General features: G+C 34.3%; 1 protein-coding gene across 1 annotated transcript in view; it reads right to left on the bottom strand.

The window, feature by feature from the left end:
* LOC148939853 (tetratricopeptide repeat protein 21A-like) overlaps positions 1-27,447 on the bottom strand; it is a 274,902-nt gene that overhangs the window by 90,974 nt on the left and 156,481 nt on the right. The window contains exons 14-17 of the mRNA XM_089105983.1: positions 26,363-26,638; positions 18,924-19,062; positions 14,767-14,917; positions 4,981-5,161 (exon numbers count right to left, since the gene is read on the bottom strand). Of these exons, the coding sequence (XP_088962109.1) occupies positions 4,981-5,161; positions 14,767-14,917; positions 18,924-19,062; positions 26,363-26,638 (747 nt within the window). The remainder of the gene's footprint in view (positions 1-4,980; positions 5,162-14,766; positions 14,918-18,923; positions 19,063-26,362; positions 26,639-27,447) is intronic.

Here is a 27,447-nt window from a genome sequence, read left to right as displayed (position 1 = left end):
TAAATGAAAAAGTCACAAAGAGTTGTAGCAATGACGGAAATGTTGAATGTTATGGTAATGTTATTGTAAATTGTTTTTCACTTCATCAGAACACTGTATAGGACATAATAAGCCAAAGCAAGGCAAAGCAACGCCATCGCCCGCTTTTTTGTAAGACAAGGATTTTGAATATCTTAAAAAGAAACTTTATTTTGGAACTAAATTTAATTCAAGGATTTTAAACGCCGTAAGACGTATATATTATAAATCAGAGAAAAATGGGCTTTAAAATGAGCTACTAGTCAAGCAGATAAGGTTTAGTCCCAAAAAGTAGTGTCTGACCCCTTAGAATCTCCTATGCTGTGAGTCAATTGTGATTGTGCTCCGATTTGTGGCGAGTGACAGCTCATTTGAAAAGTCTCATCTGTCTGATGATAGCACTCCACGTTTTGAGAAGAATAGGAACCTTTTTCTCATTCTTTGACCTTATGGCTGGAATTTTAGGACTAGGGCGATAAGAGAATCGCCCTGGTTAAATGAAAAAGTCACAAAGAGTTGTAGCAATGAAGGAAATATTGAATGTTATGATAATGTTATGGTAAATTGTTTTTCGTTTCATAAAAACACTATATAGGGCATAATAAGCCAAAGCAAAGCAAAGCAACGCCATCGCCAATTTTTTTGTAAGACAAGGATTTTGAATTTCTTAAAAAAACTTTAATTGGGAACTAAATTGAATTCAAGACTTTTAAACGGGGTAAAACGTATATATTATGAATAAGAGAAAATGGCCTTTAAAATGAGCTACTAATCAAGCAGATAAGGTTTAGTCCCAAAAAGTAGTGTCTGACCGCTTAGAATCTCCTCTGCTGTGAGTCAATTGTGATTGTGCTCCGATTTGTGGCGAGTGACAGCTCATTTGAAACGTCTCATCCGTCTGATGATAGCACTATGTGCATGATGTGTCTGTTCTGTCTTTGTAAGGTCAACTTCGAAAGGTTGTATTTTCTTTTTTTTTTTTTTTTTTTTTTTTTGTTTAGCACTGAGGACGACTTGGCGGAGGTCCTTGTTGAAATATTTGCTTATATTTTCATCTCCATGGTTTCACCACTGGCTGACAAAATCCTCGTTTTTTCACCTTTTTTGATTTTATTTTTCATTTTGTTACTTTCTCTCCTCTCTGAGTTTCATTTGTCATGTATAGCCAGTGTGGTCTAAGAATGTATTTTTGTCAGATTACACGACACTGCACAGCTGCAAATTATTTCATTTAACTCCATAATTATACCATGTATATCTTTCCCATCTTCTTCAAACGCTTTCAACTTATTTCCTGCAGGCAACTTCATAAGCTCCCTTTTAAATGTTTCAAAGTCGTTATCGGTTAGATCATATCTAATTTGTTTTCTTAAGCCGTCTAATCTAAGCTCTCCATTACATAAATTTCTAACTCGAAGACCATCATCCTGAAGCTTCCCAGTCTTCAACTCAAGCTTAATAGCTCTATGATCGGATCCAACTAAATCTAGCACATCCATATCAATCAATTCAGGTGCAAATGCCGTATTAATCAGTGCATAATCTACAACACTTGGAGTTGGGCCCGAAAGGCAAGTAAACTCGCCCAGACCCTTATCATTTCCAAACCTTCCATTCGCAATCATCAGACCATATTCCCCATAAAGCGCCAGGAGCTTTTTTCCCCAAACATTTATTTTTCTTTTTTCATCCTTATTACTTTGCGGTATTCTACAACAGTTAGGGACCAAATCTCCTAAATCTAGGATTAATAAATCTGGAACCTCAACCTCAACACCCCCATCAAAAGCATTAAAATTTCCCATCAAAACGCACTCAAAATCACTATAACTTTCTTGTATTAGTGACAGTTCATCATCTAAAACTTCCCAAGTATTTTCTCGACTGTACGAACTATTTTGTGGAGGGATATACACAACTCCCAAAATTAATCTCTTCCCAAATTTAAAACAAATACGTAGCCAAAGTAAATTTTCAGATCTACTATTAGGTCTTTCATAACCATCAATAGCTGATTATTTAATCAAAATACCACCATAATGTCTATTATTTCTTGCTGGTTTACGCACAACCGTCCTGTTCAACCAAATACCCTGGGAGAGGTGATATAGGAGAATAATCGTTCCATGTTTCAATAAACGAAATCACATCAGACGAAAGTAATTCATCATATAAATAAGGCAACTTATCACGTAGTCCTTGTATGTTCCATGACACTAAACTCAGTATATGGCTCTTTAATCCTATGCGTCTATGCTTTCTATCAGTGCATTAATATCACTAGCCACTTCTTGGAGTTTCTCGTTCCTGGCCTCTTTCGGGGAAAAGGCGAAATGGTAATACTCACGACTGCGACTATTAATATCTGTTAGCACTCGCTGTCTGTTATCAACAAAATCATGGGAAAAACCACTGCTAGGTCTTCTGTTAAGTCCTTTTCTTGGAGAATGGTTTCCTCTAGGTGACACGTTACGAGTGCTTGGTTGATGTAGGTCATTAGGGCTAATAACAGCACTAACAGGTCTTTTAGTTGCCGATACTGTTGATGGTATCACTCTCTCGGCATCACTATCACTGGCATCACTATCTAGCCCCATCGGGATAACAGCAGGGTCATTTGGGAGCCTAGCACTAGGAGGTGGGCCAAGATTTTTAACTGGCGCCAAGTTACATTTAACCTCAATCACAGCCTTTCCATCGTACCTGAATAGTCGGCCTTTGATAAACAACTTGTCACCTCGTAACTTTGCATCACGGCCGTCGTTCGGTGCAAGATTCATAATTTCCTGTAAGTGTCTACGGGCTTCTCTTTGTTTAGCCGTGTAGTCTGGGGCCACCGATAGACCTACCTTTTCCAATAAGGAACTATTTCTTAAGATGTAGTCTCTGATTCCGACCGAGTTTAGCTTCACTACTATTGGCCCTGATTTCAATCTAAAAATGTCACGTACATCACCTCGACTTATTTTGAGAGATGGCATAGTGCGGTTTAATAAATCCATTATTTCTTGCTTCACAGTATACTCACCGAGGTGTTGCGGAGTATAGTTATATATAATCAAATTTGTTCTTTTCTCATCTGCTTTGAGCTGGTTGACTCGTTCTTATGTGATTACTAGGTCTGATTTCACATTTTCCAGCTCTTTCTCCGAAAGCGCTGGTAATAAATCCAATTTTAAATTTATCTCTCGCAAAAACTGGGCATTTTGCATATTCTCGGCCTCTATTGTTTGGTTTGTCATTTTCACACTTTGGATTATTGGATTATTTCACACTTTGGACACTTTGGATTATTGATGTACAAATAAAGTCCTTAATTTGATCTAGTATCGTAACCACAATTTTGGCACAAAGCCACACACAGGTCAGATCTAATCCTGTAATTTATCCGATTGAAATTGCTCTTAACTCTCTGAACTCTGAACAATACTGATGATTTATATTTTCATCCTATTTTGTTTTGTTTCATTTGCATTAACCAAATTTCACTTAACCCGTGTTTATCGGATTCTTGACAAGTACCTTTATTATTAATAATTCAAATAAAAAGAATAACTAATTTTACAAGCAAAATGAAACAAATCTCGGCGAATTTTAAACAGTCTGGATTCCTGAAAAAAAAATTAATATTTTTGTCTATATTATATTCGATTACTATGCTTTGAATCGCTAATTGTATAAAATGTGATGTCTCTTTGACGGCTAAGTGTATCAAGTTAAAACTTTTATTGAAGGTTGAGGGGGATAATGAACTACACTGAAATACACCACATGCATCCATGTTTTAAAAATGGCGTGTCTGCATCATATTAGGGATAGCTAAGGATATTAAGATGAAACTTCTCAGGACAACCTATGGACTCTAAGTTAGGACTCTTAAGGAATGTTGAGGAGGGTGTTTAACTAAATCAAAAAAACGTTGTGCATTCAGGTTATCCAAAGGGTGTATGTGCAATATCTCAAGAACGGCTAAAAATGTAAAATTGAAACTGTCAGGGAATGTTGAGGGAGGATATTCAACTGGAGGATTTCCAGTTTATAGAAATGACAATTTTTCCACACCACACAGTGCATATGCTCAACGCCGGGCCCTGGCACGCCTACGTGACAGGCTTGTATATATGGATTGTCGTTGTCACTTGTCTTCTAGCCGCAGACAATGTGAGCCTCTTCTTGCTGTCATGGCGTTACCATAGGTTCGATACAACCACCCTAGGAAAAATATGAATTATCCCTTAGGGTTTTAACCTATTTAGATCGTGCTTGTGGCCAGAAATAGCAATATACCAGTTTTAAGAAGAAAAATTAAATATTTAAAAAATTTTCATCATTAACTAAGACTTTTTTCAATGCCTTTTACTTTAGCTGTTTGGATTCATTCAAAATCGTGTGTACCAATGCCTTTGCCTTGTGAAATGTCTAAAATTTGCCTAAACATTGTTTTATTCTTTAGTTTCAAGTAATAGGGTTGGAAATCAGCAATGTCATTTGAATTAAGAAATTATGTCGTCAATACAATTCCTCCTTCTTGCTTAACAAGTTCTTTATTCAATCATAATTTTCAAAAGCAAATACACTTAATGAAATCTTTTTTTCAAAACATTGCCGGTTAAAAGTTAAATTTTAAAAAAATAGTTTGAATTTAAAATAAACAAAAGTTATTCCATACTTTATCGGACCCGCCTTCCTTTCAGTCAGTTGCTCTTACACTAAAGCTTGACTTTGTGTCGTGATTCTTTGAGGGGGACTGCTCAAACCCAAGGGTCGTTGCATTGAGCTAAGAAGCACTTTTAAATCACAATAAAACTTTAGCATAAAGAATGAGGGCTTGAGGAAAGGCAGCCCTCTGAAATACAGAATAATTTCTGTTCATTTGAAGTTTTAATGTTGTTCTTCCCTTTCATTTAAAAAAAAAACTATTTTTTCGTAAATTTAATTGATGTAATATATTTATGGACTGACCTTTGTTGCATGCAAGTACAATAGGCGGTTTTCTTCATCAGCAGCACGAGGCTCCATCCCATCAAAGACAGATAGGTCAAGAATGTTGTCAAGAATCGCTTTGTTTGCTAATGGCTCCCAAAGGAGATCATTCTTACAGCTGATCAAAAGATCGATGCTTTCTCTGTGCTGTCCAGTGAACCTATAAAAGAAATCTTTAACATTATTAGGGTGGTGGGAACATAGATTAATCTGTATCAGAGGGAAATTAATAACAGGTGACAGAAGAAGATATAGAAGAAGTTTGTTTTTATCAGCAGCACCAGATCAAGAGAGGCGACAATTTAATTTTTGCCCCCCCCCCTCCTCTTGAAAAGTATACAGATATTTTCACCTCTGCAAGAGTCAGGATTATATGAACCTGCAAAAACTGTATTAGGACTGGTAGATCCCATGATAAGTACGAACAAAATATTATTCATTATCCTCATTGTTAAATTTTACTCTATATAATTGATAGGTTTTCAAATCACACAGCCAATCTCCGATCTAAAAATAATCATGTGATGTGACAGAATGGGTAGCTAAAGCCAGTCTTTCTCCAGTTACAGTCAGAGCTGGTAGGCTCTTGAATGCTCAAAAGAGAGTATGCGTTTTTTTTTGTCTTTCCTATGCTTGAAGTCTGAAGGCAGATGAACATTCTCATTGAAAAAAGCAAGTCTGTTTCATTAAACGGTGACGAACTTTATGCGTTATTTCATAAGTATACCCCATTTTGTCTCTTGACTATGATTCTTGTATTCAAACTTTCAGGTTTTTTTTTTGGGGGGGGGGGATGGAGAGAAGGATTAATTGAAATTTCTACTGACGTATTATTATTCTCTGGCCCTCACAGGAGAATACAGGCTGTGTTTTCTTTCTTTTTATGCGTACCCCCGAACAGACTCTGAGGCTAGTGTCTATAATAAATCATTACCAAAATGGTAATAAATAGCTAGAGGTTCTAATACCATCAATGGGTAATTTAAGTAATAGAAAATTACTTAAATTAATGATTTATTATAAACAGCTTTGATAATATTAATGCTATTATTATATATAGCTTTGACATTTAATGATTGATAATAAATAGCTCTTGTGAAAGTACTAAAAGATCTTTGGCTTAAACAGCGAGGTATTGAATAGGAGGTGAACCCAATCATGTGCGTAATATTTCCTGTTCGTTTTAAGTTTCGATGTTGCTGCTTACTTTCAGTTGAAAAACTTATTTTTTTTTATATTTAACCTAATTTCTGATCTTTTTTCTAAAAAATGCTGGGAAATTCGGCACTCCCTTCATAGCAATGTCCCTTTCCCCATGAAAACTTCCCTCATTGAAAGATCCTCCCACATAACATGATTATGTTAATGAAAATTCTGCATGATATTTGATACTTTACACGGCTGAAGCGATCGAGAGTCGAGACCTCTAAATTAGGGTCCTCTGATTTTTATATACTTTGTATACATGTGTTTAAATGAACCGAATCTTTGTACATAACTTAAATAAAAAAAAACAAGTTTTTTAAACTGAAAGTAAGGAGCGACATTAAAACTTAAAACGAACAGAAATTATTCCTTATATGAATGGGGCTGTCCCCTCCTCAACGCCTCGCTCTTTACGCTAAAGTTTTTTATTGTTTTGAAAAATAATTTCGTTAGACAGATTAACATTTTAGCTTAAAGAACGTGGCGTTGAGGAGGGGACAGCCCCTTTCGTATACGGTAGGCCTATAATTTCTGTTCGTTTTAAGTTTTAATGTCGCTTCTTACTTTCAGTTTAAAAAACTTGTTTTTTTTATTTAATTTCTGATCGTTTTTAAGTTAATGCAGCTTTTATTTTGGCTCATCGTCATTGAATAAGTAAACAAAATTTGCATAAAAATTTTACCCTTCTTTTGCTAAATGGCTGTCTCTAAATTTGGTTCTGACGTAATTTACAAATTAAATTACGTAATGAACTTCGATATTCGTATATTTTTCTTCTGGCAAAAAATACGTTGCAGATATAGTTGCAGATTTTTGCAGATATGAGCTTGAAAACTATGTAATAGGGTTTTGTGATACGCTGAATCTGACGGTGGGATTTTCATTAAAATTCTTTCACTTGTAGGGGATGTTTCCTCCTTCTTTAAAAAATCAGGTAAATTTTCTCAGGCTCGTAGCCTTTGATGAGTAATACTAAACCTAATAAAATTTATTTTAAAGTTTTTTAAAGTTTATTTTTAGAATCAGCATTATAAGCCCATTCTTTTGATACATTTATTGACATCAAAATTCCGTTTTTTAAAGTTTCGATTACTATTGAGCCGTATCGCTTGTTTTTTTGTTTTTTTTTATTACGTATATGTTATTACGTATATGAGATGGTTCTCCTCTTAGTCAATACCATGCTCTTTATGTTAAAAGTTAAAAAGAAATTTAATTCACAAACCCCTGAATCACAAAGGCCATTTAATTAAAATATATAGCTCTTTTTAAAGTACTAAAAAAAACTGTTGCGTAAAGAGCGAGGTTTTGACTTGGGGTAGAACCCCCTCATATACGTAATAATTTCTGATCGTTTTAAGTTCTAATGTTGCTTCTTACTTTCAGTTGAAAAAACTTGTTATTTTTAAATTTAATTTCTGATCGCTTTTTAAATAATGCTTGGAAGTCCGGCGCACCCTTCATAGGAATGTCCCTTACCCCAAAGAAACATCATCCACGGAAAGATTCTCCCGAGTAACCCCCTCCCCCCAACAGAAAAAAAATCCTTCCTGAAAATGTATGTATACTTCCCAATAACCAATACAATAGGTAAGCAATGGGCAAAGTTCATATCTTGAAGCCCTTCCCCTGGGAACTGTGGGGGATTAAGTCATCATAAAAGACATATTTATTAGATTTTCGACTATGCTGAACAAACTGGCTATCTCAAAATTTGAATCGGGTGACTTTGAGAAAAAAATGAGCGTGGGAGGGGGCCTAGTTGCCCTCCATTTTTTGGAGGGCTGGCATCGTGATCTTTCTTCGAGCAAAAATACAAATTTCCACCTTTTTGCAGATAGGAGCGTGAAATTTCTTTAATAGGGTTCTCTGATAAGCTGAATGTGATGGTGTAATTTTCGTTAAAGTTAATTAAAAATGCAAAATTCCACAGTTTTGCAGATAGGAGTTTGAACCTTCTTTAATAATGTTCTTTGATAAGCTGAATCTGATGGTGTGAATTTCGCTAAAGTTAATTAAAAAATTTTACAATTAAAAAAAAATTTTATTGTTTAAAAAAAATTGAGTTGTGAGAAAGTCAAACTTTAGCGTAAAGAGCGAGGCGTTGAGGAGGGGACAGCCTCTTTCATATACGGAATAGTTTCTGTTCGTTTTAAGTTTTAACGTGGTTCCTTACTTTCAGTTAATAAGTGACCCCTTAATCACAAAGGCCGTTAATTAGAATAAATAGCTCTTATGAAAGTACTAAAAATCTTTGGCTTAAAGAGCGAGGCATTTACTAGAAGGTGAACCCAATCATATAGCTAATATTTTTTTGTTCGTTTTAAGTTTTGATGTTGCTCCTTACTTTCAGTTGAAAAACTTGTTTTTTTATATTTAATTTCTGATTTTTAAAAAAAATAATGATGGGAAATCCGGCGCCCCCTTCATAGCAATGTCCCTTCCCCCGTGAAAACTTCCATCTTGAAAAGATCCTCCCATATAACCCCCGACCCCCCCCCCACACCCATAAAAAATTCCCCCTGAAAACGTCTGTATACTTCCCATTAACCAATAATATATGTTAACATTGGGTAAAGTTCATAACTTTCAGCCCTCCCCCTGGGGGCTTTGAGGGATTAAGTCATCCTAAAAGACATAGTTATAATATTTTCGACCATGCTGAACAAAATGGCTATCGCAAAATTTTGGTCGGGTGACTTTGAGAAAAAAATGAGCGTGGGAGGGGGCCCATTTGCCCTCCATTTTTTGGTCACTTAAAAAGGGCCCTAGAACTTTTAATTTCCGTTCGAATGAGCCCTCCAACGATATTCTGGGACCAATGGATTAATACTATCACCCCTGGGGAAAAAAAAAAAAAATAAAATAAACACGCAACTCTGATCTTTCTTCTGGCAAAAAATGTAAAATTCAAATTTGTTGTTGATAGCCTATTAAAACCTCTAGAGTGTGACTATAGGGTGCGCTGAATATGACGGTGTGAATTTCATTAAGGCTATATGACTGTTACGGGGTCTTTCCCTCTTTTTTTGAAAATCAGCCATATATTATCAGGCGCGTAACTTTTGATAGGTAAGATTATACATGATGAAACTTATATATTTGAAATCAGAAATACAATCTGATTCTTGTGATGTATCTATTGGTATGAAAATTCCGTTTTTAGAGTTTCGATTACCATTGAGCCGGGTCGCTCCTTACTCACAGTTCGTTACCAAGAACTGTTTTGAAACAGGAAAAGAGAAACATTACCATTTGAAATCGCAGAAAAAAGCTCAAGGTTATACTTTTTTTTTAAATAATGCTGGGAAATTCGGTGCCCCCTTCATAGCAATGTCCCTTCCCCCATGAAAACTTCCTTCGTGGAAAGATCCTCCCACATAACATTATTATGTGAATGAAAATAAAAGCTTTTATAAAAGCTATTATTATAAATAGCTTTGACAATTAATGATTGATAATAAATAGCTATATATAAAAGCTATTATTATAAATAGATTTGACAATTAATAGATAATAAATAGCTCTTATGAAAGTACTAAAAAATCTTTGGCTTAAAGAGCGAGGTATTGACTAGGGGATGAAACCAATAATATGCGGAGTATTTTCTGTTCGTTTTAAGTTTCGATGTTGCTGCTTACTTTCAGTTGAAAAACTTGTTTTTTATATTTAGCCTAATTTCTGACCTTTTTTTTGTAATAATGCTGGGAAATTCTCTTCCCTTAAGGATATGTCAACCAAATAACAGTTTTTCTAGCCATATATAATCCATGAGGATTTGTACCTTTAAATCAGACAAAAAAAAAGGAAAAAATAAGGGAAAACACATACAAAAAACTTTAAAAAAATAGAAATCGGTTTGTGAACACGAATCGGTTGTGAATAATGAGGCTGTGAAAAAATGAGGTTGTGAATAGAATAGAAATTGCGAACACGAATCGGTTGTGAATAGAAAAAGCAAGGCTATGTAATTTCAAAAGTGAATTGTTTTAGAGAGGAAACAAGGATCAGTGTGAATCTATGTAGAAATTTTTGTCAAAAGTGGACAGCACCCCGCAGTATTGTTAGCCCAGATGAATCAGAGCAACGTTATAGTATTGCCGATAGTAAAGGCCATACGGCTCAAATGTTTATTATTATTTTTTCCCACAGCCACTTCCTATGGAAGGGGTCATCGTATAAACTTCTGAGGGGTTCATTCGATTGGAAATCAAGAGTTCTAGTGCCCTTTTTAAGAGTCAAAATGATTTGAGGGCAACTAGCCCCACCCAAGCCCTTATTTTTACCAAATACATCCGATAAAAATTCTAAGATAGCCATTATTTTAAAATAATTCCAAGATCACATAACAAAGACTCCGGTGGCGATACAACACCCCAGGGCCCGGGGGCAGGCATTGTAAGTTGTTCCCTGGGGGCCTGTTTGGTTCTTATGGAAATACGGCTCGTATAAAATTCAGAGATCGCTCATTTGATTGGAAATTGAAAGTTCTACTTCACTTTTTATGAGTCAAAAGTGATCAGAGGGTAATTACCACCCCCCGCCCCACGCCCTTTTTTCCACATGCATTCGAAACAAATTTGAGATAGCCATTTTGTTAAAAATAGTTAAAAGGTCATATAACAAAACTTCAGTGTTGATATAACACCCCAGGGTCCGGGGGGCAGGTGTTGTAAGTTATGCCATGCGGGCATATAGGATTCTTATGGAAGAGATGCTCGTATAAACTTCAAACAGGGATCATTTGATTGGAAATTGAAAGTTCTAGTTCCCTTTTTAAGAGTTAAAAGAGATCGGAGAGCAACTAGCCCCACCCCCCTCCACACCCTTTTTTGCTCAAACCCTTTCGATAAAAACTTTGAGATAGCCATTTTTTTAAAAATAGTTCAAAGATCATATAACGAAAACTCCAGGGTCGACCAAACTCCCAGGGCCCGAGAGCAGGCGTTGTAATTTATGCCCTGGGGCATATATGGTTCTTATAGAAGGGGTACTCATAAAAACTTCAAAGAGGGCTCATTTGATTGGAAACTGAAAGTTATAGTTCAGTTTTTGAGAGTCAAAAGAGATTAAAGGACTACTAGCCCCCCACGCCCCTTTTTCTCCACTTGCATCCGATAAAAATTTTGAGACAGCAATTTTGTTAAAAATAGTTGAAAAGTCAGATGACAAAAAATAAAAGAAACACGAGGGCAACTAGTCCCCCCCTCCAATGCTTTTTTTCCCCAAAACCATTCGATACAAAAATTTTGAGATTGCCATTTGGTTAAAAATAGTTCAAAGGTTTGATAAGAAAAACTTCAGTGTCGATACCACCCCCAGGACCCAGGGACAGGTGTTCTAAATTAAACTCTGGGGGAATATATAGTTTATATGAAAGAGATGCTCTTATAATTCTCATAGAGGGCTCATTTGTTTGGAAATTGAAAGTTCTAGTTCAGTTTTTAATGGTCAAGAGATCTGAGGCAACTAGCCCCCCATGCCCTTTTCCCCCCAAATCCATCCGCTACAAATTTTGAGATACCATTTCTTTAAATAGTTAAGAACTTAGACAACAAAAACTCCATTGTCGACACAACCCCCCCAGGGCCCGGGGGGTAAACGTTGTAAGTGTTGTCCTGGGGGCGTATATGGTTTTTATGAAAGGGATGCTCGTAGAAACTTCGAAGTGGACTCATTTTATTGGAAATTAAAATTTCTAGTTCACTTTTTAAGAGTCAAAAGATATTGGATGGCAACTACCCCCCCCCCCCTCCACACCCTATTTTCCTCACACCCTATCCAATAAGAACTTTTAGAGAACCATTTTTTTTAAATATGGTTCAAAGTTCATATAACGAAAACTCCGGGGTCGACACAATCCTTCAGGGCCCAGAATAGGCATTGTAAGTTATGCCCGGGGGGCATGTAATAGTTATTTTGGAAGGGATGCCCGTATAAAATTCAGAGAGGGCTTATTTGATTAAAAATTGAAAGTTCTAGTTTACTTTTTAAGAGTTATAAAAGATCGGAGGGCAACTAGCCCCCCCCCCACACGCCCTTTTTCCCCAAACCCATCTGCTAAAAATTTTGAGATAGCCATTTTTATAAATATTTCCAAGGTCAGATAACAAAAACTCCGGTGTCAGCACAACGCGACTCCGGTGTCGAAACAACTCCGGGTGTACACTCCGGTGTTGGGACGTATATGGTTCTTATGAAAATGATGCTCGCATAAACTTCAGAGACGGCTCATTCGATTGGAAGTTAAAAGTCTAGTTTACTTTCTCAGAATTAAAAGAGATGGGAGGGCAACTAGCCCTTCCCCCCTCAAGACCTTTCCCCCCAAACCCACCCAATAAGAATTTTGAGGTGAACATTTTGTTAAGAATAGTTAAAAAATCAGATATTAAAACTCTGGGGTCGACAGAACTCCCAGGGTCAGAGGACAGGCGTTTTAAGTTGTGCCCTGGGGGTATATATGGTTCTTATAGAAGGGATGCTCTTGTAAACTTCAGAGAGGGCTCATTTGATTGAAAATGGAAAATTCTAGTTCACTTTAATTTTGAGGTGAACATTTTGTTAACAATAGTTAAAAAATCAGATATTAAAACTCTGGGGTCGACAGAACCCCCAGGGTCAGAGGACAGGCGTTTTAAGTTGTGCCCTGGGGGTATATATGGTTCACATAGAAGGGATGCTCGTGTAAACTTCAGTGAGGGCTCATTTGATTGAAAATGGAAATTTCTAGTTCACTTTAAAAGAGTCAAAAGAGATCGAAAGGGAATTAGCAACCCCCCTCCCTATGCCCTCTTTTCCCCAAACCCATCAGATTAAAAATTTGATATAGCCATTTTGTTCAAAATAATTCTAACATCAGATAATAAAAACTCTGAGGTTGACAAAAACCCATTGTTTTTACTTTGATACTGTTGCTTTAATACCAGTTTTGATGCTTTGATGAACATTTGATGTTGAAAAAAAAGTTTGATTTTGAAATAAGGAATTCTCAAAAACTTGAAACTTTTTGCAATCAAAAACGAACAAAGATTAATTAAAAAAAAACACTTTTCGAAAAGGCAGTTTTTTCAAAGGAAAGTAAAGGCTATTTTAAACTTAAGATAAGCAGATACAAATACGTATTAAATTTCAAACTCAAAACGACCATAAATTACTATTAAAGAATAAATGAAACCCAAAACGAACAGAAATTCAATAAACAATCATAGCAAAAAACATACAACAAGTAATAATATAAATGAATAAATAAATCTTAAAGCGAGAAATGCTTAAATTGAATATGGAAATCAAGCTTAAAACGAAATAAAATATTTTGCTATTGAAGCATAAACGGAAACCAAAACGAACAGAAATTAAATAAACAATCAATGCAAACAAACATACATTAGATACCAATATAAATGAATAAATAAATCTTAAAACAAGTGAAACCTAAATTTAATATACAAATCAAGTTTGAATCGAATAAAAATAACTACAAACAAGAGTTTGGGTATCGCGTCACAGCAGAAGCCTAAAACCTACTGCGTCATTGGCTGTTTACTGAAAACGTGTACAAAACGTTTATATTGGTGCTTTACTGTGTACAAAATTGCACAAACAAACACACCCTCCCCATCCTCATAGATTTTGTAGAAATGCATTTTACACCATCTACATTTTCCTGAATTGACTAATATAGGTAGCCCAGAAGAAGCAATTATATAGAATAGAATAGATTTATTTTTCTAGGTATGGAACTTGGCAGTAAAGTATCTGGTTCAAATTACTGCGTATATTGCATTGAGTATTTCCAGCATACGACATTACTCATATTATTTTGAACTCTTTCCTTACACTTTTTACAGAATCATTACAAGTTAATATCATTACAATGGTCGTATCTTAGGTCCAAATATTTACATTTTTAGATAAGGATGAAATCGATGGTTGACCTGGTGGAACAGATGCTTTGGTCGTAGGGACCATGGTTATGCTAGCAACGAAGGACACAAAACCCTTTAGACATGTTCTGTGCCAGTGAAGTACCTTGTCCAAATGATAAATATTGTCAACGTTAAGAATTTCATATTTTTTTTTTAACTCTTATAATATTTATGTTCATATGCAAAAAATGGATGATGTATTTTATGTCTTAAATATACTCATAATATAATTTTGCCATATTTGTTTTATTTAATTATGATTTATAATATCGGATATTTTTACATTTGAGTTTATATATCTAGTGTTATGAACGTGGTCTTTTTCAACACCTATTGTTACACAGGTCATATCTTCGGCAAGACTTGCAAGGTGATCAAAATTTTTCCTAAATCCACTATAAGGAAACTCAATTAATGGACAATTGAAGAGATAAAAGAATAAGCTTCACGCCACTATATTCTTGATAATTTTTAGACAGTGACTATTTCTACAACATATTTAAATTCCAACTAAAGAATATATTTCTATCCTTTAAAAAACAATATCTGCATCAGAATAATAATAATTACCATAAATCATTGCAGGAAAACGTCAGTAACAGGGAAACAAAAATATTTAAAGGAAGAAAATTACCGTTTGAGAAGGGCCTTCAAATAATTTTGTGCCTGGTACTTCAGATTGGGGCCGGCTTTTTCAAGATACTTCTCCGCTACTTCGAGTGTTCCAGCTTGTCGGCTGGACAGAAAAAACAACAGTAATGCTTCTTCATCTTTTGAATTTGAATCTAATAAAAATTAATTTTGTATTTTTTTTATTTTAATTAGGGTTGAATGATTTTGATTATACGGGAGAGCTCATTAGAGTACAGCTTTGCTTCTATCGGTTCTTTCTCCCCAAGGTGTAAAGCCTTTGACACTAACATAACCCGAGATTTTTATAGATTATGAGCAAACGTTCAATTATATTGATAGAAGAGCTTTAGTAAAGGTTGTATCTTTGTATAGTATACCAGACAAATACATTAAAGTGATTAGTGCTATGTACGAGAATAACACTGCTGCGGTTAAGGTAGAAAATGAGGTTAGCAGCGGGTTTTGTATTAAATCAGGAATTAAGCAGGGTTGTGTTCTATCCCCCTTTGTATGGATTATTTTGATGGACTTTGTTTTAAGGAGCACAGGAAAGGCAATGGGAGACCACGGAATCAAATGGGATGAAAAAGTCTCCTGGATTTAGATTATGCTGGTGATTTTAGCATCCTAGATGAAATTGTGAACAAAGGGAATTAGCTTTTAGTGGTTCTGTGAGTTCCGGGTCATAGAATAGATCTGAAAATAAATTTTAACAAGATTAAATCACTAAGGCTAGGAATTAGTGAAGATGAAAAGATGACGTTGGGTAACAAAAACATTGATCAGGTGGGCAGCTTCACTTACCTTGATAGTATTATTAGTAAAGATGGTGGGAACAGTGAAGATGTTAAAGGCAGAATAGCCAAGGCTCAAGGTATTTTTTCACGGTTAAAAAAAGTTTGTAAAAATAGGAAGATAAATCTGTAAGACAAGATTATAATATTGGTAGCTGCAGCAATGACAATGTTCAATTATGGCTCTGAAGCATGGGCACTCCGAAAGACGGAGGAAGAATTTTTAGATGTTTTACAGAGAAATTGCTTAAGGTTTGTTCTGTGTACCCGGCTGACTGACCTTATTTCAAACAATAGGCTATACGAAATATGTGTTCCAATACCGCTCTCTAGGTCTATAATGAAAGAAAGGTTAAGGTTGCTAGGGAACGTTGTGTGGGTGAAGGATGACAGATTGCCAAAGATTGTCCTTTTCGGCCAACCGTCTATTGCTCAACGGAAAGCAGGTCGTCCTCGTCTGGGGTGGGAAGACATCATAAAGAAAGATTTAAAGGAAATGGGAGCTTCGTGGGAGGGTGTAAAAAGGGAGGCTTTGAACAGATTAGGATGGATGAGGAGCGTGCGTGGCAGTGTTGGCCTCAGGCGGCTTGGTGCTGCGGTGAGTTTTTAGTAGTAGTAGTAGTAGTAAACCGAGACTTCATGTTACATTATAAAATTTTACGGCGCAAATTTTGTTCATAACGAAGGCAGTGCTTACTTTAAAAAACATAGTTTTATCTTGTGTAAGCTTATGTAAACCTATGTAAGTTTATGCATGGCAGCAATAAAATGAGATTTCTGGATGAGCAGTTGAAGAATTTTTAAAATACACTGACAAAATTTTGCTACCAACTTCATATTATTGAACAGAACATGAATTACTACTTGAATTACTACTTCTATCTCACTTTTTAATTTTTTTAATAGTCAAATAATGGTGATTTTGAGAATTTTAGACATTTACTATGGTGGTTGTACGAATTTTGTGTTGGTCTAGTAAGAAAGCGTTTATGTAAATATGATAGCGTACACTTAACGTAACGTATTTTAACCACTGAGCATAGAAAATTTTGTACGCAGTGTGAAAGCCACTTGTATGTAACATTTAACGCAACCTTGACGTTTGAAAAAGGAAACGATGAAAATTATAGAAATAAATAATAAAGTATAAAGAAAAGTATAGAAAATGTATAGAATTATAAAAATAATAATAAAAAAGTATATAAAAAAAACCAACGAGAGTTATTTTCTGCCAGTGGAAACGAAACGAACGAAAAGTAAAAATGTACCTATTTAAACTGTTGTTTTTTGGGGGTTTAGGGGGGAAAAGGTACCTAGGTTGGGTTAGGTTACTTATTTAATATATTCTATGCTTCCCGAAATATTGGCATGCTAACTCGTCTTCGTCATTTTCTTCCCTAAGACCATTCTAAAATCTATTAAATATTCTTTCGTTCACCCATATTTTCTCTATTGCATTTCAATTTTGGCTTCTACCTTTTCGTCTGTATTCAAATCTCTCCAAATATTCAGAATAAAGCAATGAGGATTCTTTTTTAACATACAGAAGATTTAGTTTTCTATCGTGATTTTGAAAATGTCTGTCAATCAGACTTTTCTGATTAATTAGCCTTAACTCGGTACGAAGCCATCGATCTTAGATTTTGGCTTCATCTAGTTCTTGGTATATTCCGGCAAAGACTTCCGCCATGAGTCAGTCTGTCTTGATATATTTTGCTTTAAAGTTAGTTTTAAATTTAATTTCAGTTTTTTTGTTCCTTCTTTCTTGGAGTGCTATAGATGGCAGGGCGGAGTTACTAGGTGAAATATCTGCATGCCTATCACAAATATAACAATGAATTGCACCCGAATGAATGCACAATGAATTTAACCTGAATTGCATACGTTCAATGTAATTGCACCGATCAAATATTTGATATTGGCTACCATATCCGTTAGCAGTTCTAACATAAGTAGCTTCCTAGAATGTATAAACAAAGAGGGTGTGTGTAGTGCATTTTATGAAATCACTAGGAAGAAAAAACATCCTACTGAGAATATAAAAGATAAATCTTCCTTTAAATATCTCTCCTTCATCATATAGAAAAGATAAATAATTATTGGTTCTTTTGAGAGAGAGGATCTACCTGTTAGCGTTAATGAGTAATTTAGTTTCTTAAAGGTAATGAAAGAGAAAATAATTTCGAAGGTAAAACTTTTAGCCAAAAATATATACACAAATTAGACTGAGGATTATCTTCATAGTTGCTTTTTTTTAATAGATGACCCGGCCTGTTTTCCTCTGTGGGGTTGAGATGGGGTGCTATCATTTCGGCAAACCGTCACAAGTACAAAACGTCATAATATCAAACTCTCAGAACCTCAAACTGTCATAACATCTAAAAAAATTATACGTTTATACAATAGTAATAAATATATAATAGTTGAGAAACAAATTTCGGCTATATATTTGCACATCAGGGGGGTGGGGGTAAAGCATTTCATATATGAAATACGTAACTTAACCTAACCTAGGTACATTTTCTCCCCTAAATCCCAAAAAAACTAAAGTTTTAAAATTTTCGATGTTATGAAGGTTCGATGTTCTGACGGATTTTTTGTCGATGTTGTGACGGATTTGTGCAGTGCTCCTGACGTTCGTGCTCCTGACGGTTCGACGTTATGACGCCTTCCCGTTGAGATTAGTATTCAATCCTTCCTGTATGACACTTATGTTAATTATATTACTTCTGCAACAAAGCATAATTATCACTCCATCCCGAATTGATTGAATGATATATTATATATCTACTTAAATCCTCATCCCATATAAATGGTAATCAACTTCTCTATTGCCACTTCCACTGCAAGATTTGCAGCTCTAAGTTTCACTTCTTTCTTTGTTTCTCTGATATCTTAGTTTCTAACAATATGAAATGACTTCTTTTTCGATATTAAAAACATTATTAAAAGCCAATAAAGTCTTTTTTAGGCCTGTGAAACAAGTCAATTTTTGTTCAATCTTTTTATGAAATTCCAAAATAAAGTTTTTTGGAGACACTGAAAAGGTTTTCCAGTCCTTATGCACAATTACAGATATAAATCAAATCGAAGGTCGTAGATTGACTTGCTTCCAAAATTTAGACATTGTCAAAAATTAGACTTTCTACCTTAGTATTCAACTGTTCCTAGAAAGTTTCTCTCAAATTCTTTTCCTAGAGTCTACCAATGTCAAAACTTCCCGGAAGCTGATTACCCTTTCTAAATTTCAGCTTTAGAATAACCATACACATTACTAAATGGTGATCTTTACTTTTAACATCAATGACATGCAACCTACCTAAATTAAACATACCTTCACCTGCCTAAACATACTGAGACATACCTAAAATATCCTTCAGTAGTTTTACTACAGTGGCGAATTCCCCTTTCCTGAAATTCATCTGGGCTAGCAAGACTGCAGAGGTGCTGTCCATTTTTGACAATAATTTGTACATAGATTCACACTGATCCTTATCTCCTTTCTAAAAGATATATATGGATTTATCTAAGCAAACAAAACACAACAGCATAATAAAGATGAAAACGAGAAAAATCGCTGCCAGTGAAAAGATAACAATACAAAATACTTCAATTGAGACAAACGCTTAACCGTCCTCAGCACCGAATTAACAATAATCAAAACAAAATACAGTTGGAAGTCGAGATAACAATTTAGATAATTTCGGAGACCCCACTGCCTTTCCATGACTATAAAATAAAAGTTCAAAATAGGGATAAAATCCTTTTTAATAGACAGTGTATAGAAATTCACAAAAAATACCAGATATTTCGGTTACACATATAGTGACCGTCAGCAGTAGTAAAACTCTGTAAAAAGTAATAAAACAGATTTACTACTGATGACGGTCACTGCACATGTGACCAAAATATCTGGTATTTTTTGTGAATTTCTATACACTGTCTATTAAAAAGGATTTTATCCCTATTTTGAACTTTTATTTTATGATTACAATTTAAAAAGACAAAACCTTAAACATCAATACTACAATAAAAGAGGACCCTTAAGTGCAAAGGCAGTATCTATTTGTAGGGAGTTTAACCCCCCCCCCCCGAAATTTCCTTTTTTAAATAGTAAAAATCGTACTGAATTATTGAATCCATTTTTTTTTGTCTCATGTTCTAATGTCAAATTGGTCTTTCCTGTTTCTCTAATAATAAATAATAATTTATTTTTGACCCACTATAAAGAAAATTAAGTGGAGTAACACAAGAAAATAGGAAAAAAAATAAACAAAAAAAAAAAAAAAAAACACAAAGATACATTTAACAACAACACAATAAATAACTATTACACTCAATGCACGGTTGCTACCCGGAAAATTGGGTGGTTAACACCCAAAGTAGCAAAAATGTTCTCTTGAAGACGGCTACTTAGTCTGACAAAACAATTTACAATATCCGAAGCGCCAAAAATCCGCATCATCTTTCTATTACTGTATCTGCGAGGTAGATACAATAAAAACTTGCAATATCTAAAATACATAATTCTAATATCGCTAATATCCCCTGGCCGAAAGAGGCCAGTTTCTTTGTTTCTATTTATTGCTATTATTATAACTACTACCAGTCTTATTTTTTTACTGTACATTTATTCTCCTAGTGTTTATTCTCCTTCATATTTATTTCGTATGTATTGTTTTATTTCGGGTATTATTTATGGTTCTCTTAGTGCTTTATTATTGTGTTGTATGGTCTACAACAAGCCAAGCTTCTTGGGCCGAATAACTTTTTTACGTTTGAAATATTGTTTTAGTGTTAATAAAATGATTGATTGATTGATGTATGACTCTTGGATTTGTTGATTGATTGACGTGTTTTTATGATTAGCTCTTGATTAAGTGGATTAACTCTGTGATTATAAGCACAAAAAGCACAAAAAGAATACAATCCCTAAAAAAAAATCACAAAAAGGCGAAAGAGCTCGACTTACTCGGGTCATACGTACAAACTACAAAAGAAAATTCACACAAATACATTGTCACCTCCTCCTTCCTTAACAAAAAAAAAGCAAAATATTAAATCTTTGATGGTTGAGAACAGTGCATCAAATAATTTAACCTAAAAAAAAGGGATTTCAGCAATTTACAGAGTTCAGGTATAACACTAACTAATCTTAACTCATTTGGCAAATTTTCCCAAATAAGAGGCCCATTATTGTTTAATATTGAATTTTGATTTAAAAGTTATGGGGTCAGGTTGATTCCATCCCTAAAAATCAATTTTTTGGACAATTCTCACCTTAGAGAATTTCTTCCCGGAAACACCCCTCCCCACCACGGAAAATTCTCCCTTGAACCCCCCCCCCCCAGGAAAAATCTACAAACGTAATTTGTAGTCGCAACCTCTATTTCTGTACACTTCTATTATAGGTTAACACTACTGAAGTTCTGACTAACTTCAAATTTCAGAGTTATATTTTTTGACGTTAATCCAATTATGCGATGATAACTCAACCCCCCAAAAAAACGTGGAAAAAACGTAATTTTTAGTCGCAACCTCTATTTCTCTACACTTTTATTATAGGGCAACACTACTGAAGTTCTGACTAACTTCAAATTTCAGAATTATATTCTTTGACGTGAATCCAATTCTGTGATGATAACTCAGCCCCCCAAAAAACGTGGAAAAAACGTAATTTTTAGTCGCAGCCTCTATTTCTGTACACTTCTATTATAGGGCAACACTACTGAAGTTCTGACTAACTTCAAATTTCCGAATTATATTCTTTGACGTTAATCCAATTCTGCGATGATAACCCAGCCCCCAAAAACGTGGAAAAAACGCAATTTTTAGTCGCAACCTCTATTTTTGTACACTTCTATTATAGGGCAACACTACTGAAGTTCTGACTAACTTCGAATTTCCGAATTATATTCTTTGAGGTTAATCCAATTCTGCAATGATGACTCAGCTCCCCAAAAACGTGGAAAAAACGAAATTTTTAGTCGCAACCTCTATTTCTGTACACTTTTATTATAGGGCAACACTACTGAAGTTCTGACTAACTTCAAATTTCCGAATTATATCTTTGACGTTAATCCAATTCTGCGATAATAACTCAGCCCCCCCCCCCAAAAAACGTAGAAAAAACGTAATTTTTAGTCGCAACCTCTATTTCTGTACACTTCTATTATAGGGCAACACTACTGGAGTTCTGACTAACTTCAAATTTCAGAATTATATTTTTTGACGTTAATCCAATTCTGCGATGATAACTCAGCCCCCAAAAAAAGTGGAAAAAACGTAATTTTTAGTCGGAACCTCTATTTTTGTACACTTCTATTATAGGGCAATACTACTGAAGTTCTTACTAACTTCAAATTTCAGAATTATATTCTTTGACATTAATGCAATTCTGCGATGATAACTCAGCCCCCCAAAAAACGTGGAAAAAACGTAATTTTTAGTCGCAACCTCTATTTCTGTACACTTCTATTATAGGGCAACACCACTGAAGTTCTGACTAACTTCAAATTTCAGAATTATATTTTTTGACGTTAATCCAATTCTGTGATGATAACTCCACCCCCCAAAAAAAGTGGAAAAAACGTAATTTTTAGTCGCAACCTCTATTTCTGTATACTTCTATTATAGGGCAACACTACTGAAGTTCTGACTAACTTCAAATTTCCGAATTATATTCTTTGACGTTAATCCAATTCTGCGATGATAACTCAGCCCCTCAAAAACGTAGAAAAAACGTAATTTTTAGTCGCAACCTCTATTTCTGTAAACTTTTATTATAGGGCAACACTACTGAAATTCTGACTAACTTCAAATTTCAGAATTATATTTTTTGACGTTAATCCAATTCTGTGATGATAACTCAGCCCCCCAAAAAACATGGAAAAAACGCAATTTTTAGTCGCAACCTCTATTTCTGTACACTTCTATTATAGAGCAACACTACTGGAGTTCTGACTAACTTCAAATTTCAGAATTATATTTATTGACGTTAATCCAATTCTGCGATGATAACTCAGCCCCCCAAAAAACGTGAAAAAAACGCAAATATTAGTTGCAACTTCTATTTCTGTACACTTCTATTATAAGGCAACACTTCTGAAGTTCTGACTAACTTCAAATTTCAGAATTATATTTTTTGACGTTAATGCAATTCTGCGATGATAACTCAGCCCCACAAAAAAACGTTGAAAAAATTTAATTTTTAGTCGCAACCTCTATTTCTGTACACTTCTATTATAGGGCAATACTACTGAAGTTCTGACTAACTTCAAACTTCGGAATTATATTTTTTGACGTTAATCCAATTCTGCGATGGTAACTCAGCCCCCCAAAAAACGTGAAAAAAACGTAAATTTTAGTTGCAACTTCTATTTCTGTACACTTCTATTATATGCCACCACTACTGAAGTTCCGACTAACTTCAAATTTCAGAATTATATTTTTTGACGTTAATCCAATTCTGCGATGATAACTCAGCCCCCCAAAATAACGTGGAAAAAAAATTTAATTTTTAGTCACAACCTCTATTTCTGTACACTTCTATTATAGGGCAACACTACTAAAGTTCTGACTAACTTCAAATTTTCGAATTATATTCTTTGACTTTAATCCAACCCTGCGATGATAACTCAGCCCCCCAAAAATACATGAAACAAATTTAAAGAAACGAAAATATAAAACTAATAATATAGGTTATTTTTCACCACATATTATACCTCTATTTTAGAATATACTCGTAGGTAGGTAGAATGTTCGAGAATCCATTATTTTCTTCATTCTGTTTTTTTTTATGCTAATGTCCCCTTGGTTGCTCAATTTTACATATTGAGGGGGAAGCATTCAGAGAGGAATTGTCCGTGGGGGGAGTCTTTTCGAGAGACATCTCCAGGAGAAGTTTCCCCTGGTGGAGGGGGGACTGTCCCATGGGAGGAGGGAATCAGGGTAGAATCAGTGGTTATAACCAACGGTGTAAGCACCAAAGAGAACTATGATTTTCATAACCATAATGAGATGGAGGAAACGAAAGATTACTTGCTCACACTCGAAACACTCAAACAACGCAAAAAAAACGAAGTGAAAGACATTTTTCAAAATTAATCTTTTTGAAATCCCTGCGATTGATTAAATCCCTATAATTAATTCGATCTTTATAGTTGAAATCATTCTATTAAAGTCAATATATTTAAAGTACTAACAATTATGATTACTTGTTTTTTAGGTAAATATTTTGTCTATATGTTACAAATTGTTCTGAGAGAAAATTTCACCAATTGACCATTTTCTATTGTGTTTTACTTTCTAAACTAAATTTACTATTGTAAAATAAAAACATCCTTACACTGGACGTAATTTATCCTAAAAAACAATCCCTTAATTACCTTCTTTATACAATTAAGTTAACCAGCTCACCTCCCCTCCCCTCCAACATAATTCTGAAAGAAATAAAAAATCAGCAACGGTTGCCTCCGCTGTCAATACGATCCTCGAACTACCTTCTTTATAAAACTATTTTTATATAGGCATCAGGTGATATTGATAGCCAACTGCAATTTATAGCCCATCCACTGTTGATAGCCCATGATAGCCCATCCAGTGTTGTTTTGTCTGGTACGTGCTTTCATTATTAAATAAAATTATACAAAGAAGGTGGAAAGGGGCATTTGCTCGTTCGTTTGGAAGAAAAACAACAATTTCCCAATAGAAATATCTCTATAAGAAAACATACATTGATTAACCAATACATGATTGATTTCCCAGCTGGAGAACAACCAACATTTTTTGGTTGTTTTCTCTTATTTTTATTTATTTTTAGTTTTTGTGTTCTTTCTTTCACTGTTTTTCCTTTTATATATGGGTAAGAAATATATTGTTATATCTTGGAATCAAGTATGCCGATGCTAGATATTCAAAAACTGCAAAAATATCTCTTGATGATATGTTTAATTTTCTGTATCTTAAATTACAATTTTCCATCCAAAAGTCATAATCAATCAGGCCATAAGTTGAAGATACATTTTTTTCTGATATTTTTCTAAAGTATGGTGAGATTTTGTAGTTTATCAATTGTAAGCTGTTATTGAGTTATAGGATATACGTTCAAAAAAAGAGCAAAAATTATCAAACAATTATAATCCACTTAACCCAGTAAGGGAAGTGATGAAATACAAATACTACTCAAATACTAAATCATAAAAAGGAGAAGATAAGTTAATAAATAAAACAAAAATCGGAGAAATTGAGGTAGGAAGGTGGAGAGAGATAAGGCAAGGGAGGTAGACAGAGCCGTAGGAATTTGATTTCCGTTTTTGTTTTTCCTTTTTCCGCTTATTTTAACTTCGTAATATCTACGCGACTTGTGCAGATTTTAATGTTTATATCTATATTTATATTGTTTATGTTAGATTTTAATGATTCTTATGGTCTAATTTAGTCACTTTCCTTTGGGTAAAAAAAATTTCTCTGCGTTATTTTATCGTCAGATGAAAGAAATCAGATAGCACACGGAGGGAAAATGTTTACAGAAACCCTCTCTTATGTTGTTATTGCTGCTTATTTGTTTTTCAGCCTAGGAGTGTATATGAGATTATGGTTGCGGCGTTTGCTACAACTTAATGTACAACGAGGTTCGGCCCACAGTAACCAGAAATTTATAAAACACTTTTGGAGAAAAACTGCCAAGTGGAAAAAATTGTCATTTGAAGCTGATTCAGGAATGGTAACTATGATTTTGACTTTTCCTTATAGTAAACGATTATTGCGAAAACATATTTATGGGAAATCTTAGAAGATAGCCTGAGAACCCTCGAAAATGGTAAATCAAAATGAAACATGTGCCATTGGAGTGTCCATTGTCGATAACCCCTTAGAGAAGATTTCCAGTCCCTTCTTCCCTTGAACTACATGGAATAATAAATTGTTACATGGGTAGCAATAATGTGTCCTTTTTTTCTTGTTTCTTTTCTTCAGAAAAAGCAGGGCACTGGAATATCATAGAGAGGTATTCATTTGCTCATTTTAAAGGAACTTGCTATATCTACTACTTTTTGTAAGTATTAAATACATACTATTAAAACTAAGTTAAAACGAATAAAAATGACAATTTTGCAACAAATGAGCGCAGTTGCAAATTCAAACTATTTCAAATATTTTGTATTTTAAACAACTGTGACATTTAAATTGTGAGGGAATAAAAATTAGTCGTTCTAGAAACATTTTGATTGATTGATTCGACCTTATCTAACTAATATTCGACCCTTGTCAAGTTAATTTATCAAAATAATCTTTCTAATGCAAAGGAATATTGACATTCACTAATAAAATAGTCTAAGTTAAACTATAATTGCAAAGGAGATGAAAAAATTGTTAAGTGAAAATTTACTTTTCTATATCGAACTATCAGCAACATATCCAGAAAATCAGCATAGAAGAAAAAAGTCTTATGACGAAAAAATTTATTTAAATGTATACTTCTGCTAACTTATGTTTATTTTTCACTTAATCCTAAGTAAGTAGAAAAAAAAGATGGTCCAACATCCAGTAACAGCAGATGCAACGGTAATAACAAAAGTAACAACAAAAGTGACGCAAACAGAATTACAAAAATAAACATTTTATGCTGGCATATATGTATCTTTGGCGCTTCTTTTGCAAGACATATAACTAGGCTATAAAATGAAGAGTACCCAAGTTTTATAAAATGCCATGTATACAACCTATTAAACGTCATCATGGCAGCATACGTCATCATAGCGTGCGATACGTCATAGCATGCAATAAACGTAATCATACCAATACCTCTGCAAATATTGAAGTCAATGCCTTCATACTGTCCAAGTTATCAGGCAGCAAATTGAGTGCCTCTTTATAATATCTGATAGCATCATCATAGTTTTTGCAACTTCTATAGTAACTTCCGAGTCTAAAGCAAATATTCCCAAGGATCATTCTTTCTTGTCCAAGTAATTCTAGATTATCGATACCGCATTGGCGAATAATCTTATTCTGTGTTGAATATGCTTGATGAAGTGAACCTTTTATAACCTCTTCGCTGCTTCCTGCTCGGACGTGGATCTGAAATTATACGGTAGAGAGAGAAAGATAAAGGAATGGAGGGATAGAGAGAGCGGGAATAGGGAGAGAAAGAAAAAAGCCGTCAGAGACAGAGAGAGAAACGGATAGAAACCAAAAGATCCAGAAGGAAACGAATATAGAAAAGCAAATAAAGCCAGCAAAATTCTATGAAAGAAACATATTTAGTGATGTAATGAAAAGCTACTACTATTTAAGTCCTACGAGTTAACACATCGAAATATACTGTAACCACGAATGCAAAATCATAAGTTTTTCAAGTACCCTTAACTTTTGACAAGAATATTTACTGTTCTGGCAAGATTGCTTCATTTTCCGTGTAGGATCCAAATTGGCCATAATTTTAATGGATATAAGTTGTGTAATATGATACATCTCAAAATTGGAGAAAACAACAAATCCGATGGACTGACAAAGGTAGCAGGGCCAGAAAGCGCTGAAGTGCCAGAGTCCCTAATAGATTGTATTTCAAACAACAGAAGTTTTTTAAATTTTTTGTTTAGTAATCACTACTGATATTAATTTGTCACTGGTAATTATAAATAAAATAAAAGTACTATTTAAACTCCATAATTAAAATCAAATTAAATATAGTTGGAAAAACAATTATTAGAATGACAATCATTGTTGACAATTGAACTAATGGTTGCCGTTCACTAATTATTTAATAATTTTGTCGCTGGAAAATTATTTCAACTATCCAATTACATATAAAAGACACTAATAGTATAGAACTAAAACCATGAGGTATATCAAGGTATTTTAGCCTGTAATGGATAAAATGATATTCA

The sequence above is a fragment of the Artemia sp. Qi Xiang Cuo genome, chromosome 20, assembly GCF_049724085.1.
Source record: "Artemia sp. Qi Xiang Cuo chromosome 20, ASM4972408v1, whole genome shotgun sequence".
In the NCBI taxonomy this organism is placed as follows: Eukaryota; Metazoa; Arthropoda; class Branchiopoda; order Anostraca; family Artemiidae; genus Artemia; species Artemia sp. Qi Xiang Cuo.
This window is presented reverse-complemented; position numbering and strand designations above follow the sequence as displayed.